The sequence below is a fragment of the Panthera uncia genome (genome assembly GCF_023721935.1).
Source record: "Panthera uncia isolate 11264 chromosome B2 unlocalized genomic scaffold, Puncia_PCG_1.0 HiC_scaffold_25, whole genome shotgun sequence".
In the NCBI taxonomy this organism is placed as follows: Eukaryota; Metazoa; Chordata; class Mammalia; order Carnivora; family Felidae; genus Panthera; species Panthera uncia.
The window spans coordinates 2214639-2220554 of NW_026057581.1; the positions used below are offsets into that span (position 1 = coordinate 2214639).

The following is a 5916-nucleotide window of genomic DNA, read 5'->3' on the forward strand; positions in this document are numbered from 1 at the left end:
TACAGCAAAGGAAACCATCCACAAAACAAAAAGACAATCTAATTAATGGGAGAAATATTTGCAAATGATATATCTGATAAAGAGTTGATATCCAAAACACATAAAGAACTCATACAACTCAAAACCCAAAAAAAAAAAAAAAAAAAAAAATCTGATTTTAAAATGGGCAGACGACCTGAAGAGACACTTCTCCAAAAACATCCGGATGGCCAACATCAAAATCACTTATTATCAGGGAAATACAAATGAAAACCACAGTGAGATACCACCCCACGCAAGTCAGAGTGGCTAAAATGAACAAATCAGGAGACTATAGATGCTAGCGAGGATGTGGGAAACGGGAACCCTCCTGCACTGTTGGTGGGAATGCAAACTGGTGAAGCCACTCTGGAAAACAAGATGGAGGTTCCTCAAAAAGTCAAAAATACAAATAATCTGATCCAATAATTCCACTTTTGGGTATTTAGCCAGGGGAAATGAAAACTCTCACTCAAAAAAATAGATGCACCCTATGTTCATTGCAGTGTTATTTATAGTAGCCAAATTCTGGAAGCAACCTAAGTGCCCATCTGTATAGATGAATGGATAAGGAAGATGTGGTGTATACATATGACTACAATGGATTATTACACAATCATAAAAAAGGATGAGGTCTTGCCATTTGAGACTACATGGATGGACCCAGAGGGTATTATGCTTGATGAAATGGATCAGTTTGAGAAAGACAAACACCATACAAGTCCGCTCACTCACAAATCGAGTCTAAAAAATGAACAAATAAAAAAGCAGGATGGGAACTGTAAATGCAGAGAACAAGCTGACGGCTGCCAGAGGGGAGGAGAGTGGGGGATGGGCAAAATGGGTGAAAGAGAGGGGGAGTCATGGCCTCCAGTTACGGAATAAGTCACAGGAATAAAAAGCAGAACGTAAGGAACACAGTCCATGATATTACAAAAGGATGTAACGGGACAGACGATAGCTATACTTGTGGTGAACACAGTATAATGTACAAACTTGTCAAATCACTAAGTCGTACACCCGAAACTAATGTACCATTGTGTGTCAACTAGACTCAAAAAAGAAGACAAAAGAAAACAGGACACAAAATATTTTCCTTAAAAATGGTTTGGATTAAAAAAATTAATTTCTCAGAATTGCAAACAGAAGACATAAAGTTAGATTGATATGTCTTATTCTAAATGCATCTGTATTCTCAATGAATACATATAAAAGTTTATATATATATTTTTAATAGTCACAAGGTAACTGATAATAGCTAATAGAATTTGTCTGTAAATCATTTTCTACCAGTATAAAATTGTATACCAATATAAAATTATATACCAGTATAAAATCAAATCTACCAGTATGAAATTAATTGAATCAATGTATTAAATCCTTCATTTAAAAACTTAAAAATATTTCAATTTTGATTTCTTTTAATATAATTTATTGTCAAATTGGCTTCCATACAATACCCGGTGCTCATCCCAAGAAGTGCCCTCCTCCATGCCCATCACCCATTTTCCCCTCTCCCCCACCCCCGATCCACCCTCAGTTTGTCCTCTGTATTTAAGAGTCTCTTGTGGTTTGCCACCCTCCCTCTCTGTTTGTAACTATTTTTTCCCCTCCCCCTCCCCATGGTCTTCTGTTAAGTTTCTCAAGATCCACATATGAGTGAAAACATATGGTATCTGTCTTTATCTGCCTGACGTCTTTCACTTAGCATAATACTCTCCAGTTCTATCCACGTTGCTACAAATGGGCAGATTTCATCCTTTCTCATTGCCAAGTAGTATTCCATTGTATATATAAACCACAATTTCTTTATCCGTTCATCAGTTGATGGACACTTAGGCTCTTTCCATAATTTGGCTATTGTTGAAAACGCTGCTATAAACATTGGGGTACACGTGCCCCTATGCATCAGCACTCCTGTATCTCAATTTACTCCTTGGGTAAATTCCTACTAGTGCTATTGCTGGGTGATAGAGTAGTTCTATTTCTAATTTTTTGAGGAACCTCCACACTGTTTTCCAGAGCGGCTTCACCAGTTTGCATTCCCACCAACAGTGCAGGAGGGTTCCCGTTTCTCCACATCCTCTCCAGCATCTATAGTCTCCTGATTTGTTCATTTGAGCCACTCTGACAGGTGGGAGGTGGTGTCTCAGTGTGGCTTTGACTTGTATTTCCCTGATGAGGATCTGGGTGTCTTCTTTGTAAAAGTGTCGCTTCATGTCTTCTGCCCATTTCTTCACTGGGCAATTTGTTTTTTGGGTGTTTTTGGGTGTTTTTTGGGTGTTGAGTTTGGTAAGTTCTTTATAGATTTCGGATACTAACCCTTTATCCGATATGTCATTTGCAAATATATTTTCCCATTCCGTCGGTTGCTTTTTAGTTTTGTTGATTGTTTCCTTTGCAGTGCAGAAGCTTTTTAATCTTGATGAAGTCCGAATAGTTCATTTTTGCTTTTAATTCCCTTGCCTTTGGAGATGTGTCGAGCAAGAAATTACTGCAGCTGAGGTCAAAGAGGTTGTTGCCTGCCTGGACCCACAAACATATGGCCGACTAATTTTTGACAAAGCAGGAAAGAGCATCCAATGGAGAAAAGACAGTCTCTTTAGCAAATGGTGCTGGAAAACTGGACAGCAACTTGCAGAAGAAAGAAACTAGACCACTTTCTTACACCATTCACAAAAATAAACTCAAAATGGAGGAAAGACCTCAATTTGATTTCTTTTCTATGTCCTCATAATTTACCAAGTTTCACTAACATTGGCTTTAAAACACACATTTGCTTCTAGGTATTTAATATATCATTTATTAGGTCCTTTAGCAATTTATTTTATTTATTTTCAGTGATGATAGTATTTTGTTTCCAATATGCTCTATTAGTGTTTTGCTTCCATTTACTCTTTTTTTTGTCTAAGTTTATTTATTTAGAGAGGACAGAGAGAGAGAGAGAGAGAGAGAGAACGCAAGCAGGGGAGGGGCAGAAAGCGAGGAAGAGAGAAAGAGAATCCGAAGCAGGCTCCGTGCCACCAGTGCAGAGTCAGATGCAGGACTCAAAACTCATGAGCCACAAGATCATGACCCGAGCCAAAATCAAGAGTCAGATGCTTAACCAACTGAGCCACCCAAGAGCCACACCCCCCCCCATTTACTCTTTTCTCATCTAATAGGAAAGAACTGAAATTGGAACTTGGCAAATCAGATTTATTTCTCTTAGCGGTGAGCATTATGTTATGGCAAAAATACATGGTGTTCCTGCAGATTTTAAGAGGAAACAGGGCAGATGTATTTTTTTAGTTATTGTATTTCCTATACGTACAGTTTGGTAGGAGAAAACAAGGGGGGAAAAGCAACACAATTAAATAACTATAATGTGAATGAATCACTCAACCCAAACACCCCAGTGATAAAGCACATGCTACTTCCCTAGAAGTTTGACGACTTCTAAAGGAAACATTACAAAATATATATCCAGGCTGTGTCCTCTCAAGGAGACCAACATGCAATGAGATGTCTGTGGTGCAAGCAAAATGTATGAAACGAGAAATCATTAGAAATCATGACAGGGCGGGGCGCCTGGGTGGCTCGGTCGGTTGAGCGTCCGACTTCGGCTCAGGTCATGATCTTGCAGTCTGTGAGTTCGAGCCCCGCGTTGGGCTCTGTGCTGACAGCTCAGAGCCTGGAGCCTGCTTCAGATTCTGTGTCTCCCTCTCTCTCTGCTCCTCCCCTGTTCATGCTCTGTCTCTCTCTGTCTCAAAAATAAATAAACGTTAAAAAAAAAAAATTAAAAAAAAAAAAGAAATCATGACAGGGCACACTATTTTAAAATCTAGGCTGTAAGTGTTTGGGGGTTAAGAGATGATAATAATATTGATAATTGAGAGAACTGTGGAAATTAGGTAGGCCTTCTAAAACCTAGGATTTGATCTATAAAGGAATTAAAATGGAATCTTTCATTTAGGAGGAAAACATGAGTACACAACCGTGGCAAGAGATGGAAATCCAGGTGCAATTCTAGAAGAAAAATTACTGTGATTTCTATTAGCCTGCTCATGCGGGAGTGGTATTAAAAACTAAAGCTGGGGTTGTTAACCTCAGATCCAACTTTAAAGTGGTTGTTTTTCATGGTTTCATTAAATCTCCTTTAACTATGTGCAAAAATACTTGTGTGTGTACTTGTGATATTACCACAGCAAGGATTTCTGGCTTTTGTCGCATTCTCAGAAAGGTCTAAGTTCACCAAATTACACAAACATTGGGGTAAAGCTTGAAGATGTTGAAGTTACACAGTTTCTGGTCAACTGGAAGACTAGCTCTGGGTACTGATTCAATGAGTGTGTTTGGCCAACAGAACATTCTCTGTAGGAATGATGAAAAGAGGGCAGCCTGAGAAGTTAGTAAGCCAAGTAAACATCAAGTGCTTAAAAGCTTACCATTTGCATATCCTTCATTTCTTTTTTTTAATTTTTCTTAATGTTTATTTATTCTGAGACAGAGAGAGACAGAGCATGGGTGGGGGAGGGGCAGAGAGAGATGGGGACACAGAATCGGAAGCAGGCTCCAGGCTCTGAGCCATCAGCACAGAGCCCGACACGGGGCTCGAACTCACAGACTGCAAGATCATGACCTGAGCCAAAGTCGGACACTCAACTGACTGAGCCACGCAGGCGCCCCATTCATTTCTTGATTAAGGCGGCTCTTGCAACCAACCTTTTAAAGGCCTCCTTTATCTCTTTATTCTTAAGTGTGTATATAAGGGGGTTCAGCATGGGTGCGATGATCCCGTAGAAGAGGGACACCATCTTGCCCCGGTCCTTGGAGTTGGGGGATGGTGGTTGCAGGTACACGGAGATAGCAGTGCCATAGAAGAGTGACACCACAATTAGATGGGAGCCACATGTCCCAAATGCCTTTCGTCTACCTTCCGCAGACTGGATTCTCAACACTGCTCGGGCAATAAAAGCATACGACACAAGGATGAGGGTCAGGGGTATTAGATGGAACAGCACGCTCACAAAGAACAGTTCAGCCTCGTTTGCCGTCGTGTCTACACAGGACAACTTGAGCAGAGCAGGGACTTCACAGAGGAAGTGATCCACTTCTTTACGGCCACAGAGCGGCAGCTGAAGGGTCAAGGCGGACAACCACACTGAGTTGCTGAAACCCGTAATCCAGGACGCGGCCGCCAGCTGGAGGCACAGCCTCTGGTGCATGACGACCGAGTAATGGAGAGGCCGACAAACAGCGACAAACCTATCAAAGGACATGACGGCCAGGAGAACACATTCAGTGGCCCCCAAAGCTAGAAACATGAAAAGCTGGGCCACACAGCCACCATAACTAATTACCTTCCTGGTGCTGCGTAAATTGACCAGCATTTGTGGAACTGTACTTGTGGTGTAGCAAAGGTCCAGGAGTGACAGCTTGGTAAGAAAAAAGTACATGGGAGTGTGGAGTTTGGGGTCCAGGCGTGACACGAGAATAATGGTCAGATTCCCAAAGATAGTGGCCACGTAAGAAATGAAGAAGACCACAAAGAGTGGGAGCTCCAGCCGCGGTCGATCTGAGAAACCTAAGAGGGTGAACTCCCAGGGGGCGCTCGCGTTTACCCCCTTCATGATTGGTGTCTCAGCTCTTCGTTCCTGAAACACAAAAATTCAGGAAGTCGGTGAATGCAGGGTTATGGGCGATTTCAATGATTTACAATCACTTTGCTACCTGCTCGAAGCTATTTACAGAATGGAGATTGCCAATACGGAGTTGGAAATATTCACAGATACTTAGGTATCTCTGTAATGTGATCTTTCTTCTGTCTGTATCGGCATTTCAAAAACAAAGGCCAAAACTTAAAAAGCAAATACCTGATTTAAACGACTTTAACAAAGGGCACTCCTTGATAATTTT

The 5916-nt window shown here is 41.2% G+C and overlaps 1 protein-coding gene across 1 annotated transcript; it reads right to left on the minus strand.

Moving 5' to 3' along the window:
- Positions 1–4510: 4510 nt before the first annotated feature.
- LOC125939335 (olfactory receptor 2B6-like) lies at positions 4511–5630 on the minus strand. The gene has a single exon (XM_049654763.1). The coding sequence runs from the start codon at positions 5628–5630 to the stop codon at positions 4689–4691; it is 942 nt and encodes a 313-aa protein (XP_049510720.1). The 3' UTR covers positions 4511–4688.
- Between the last annotated feature and the right edge of the window lie 286 nt (positions 5631–5916).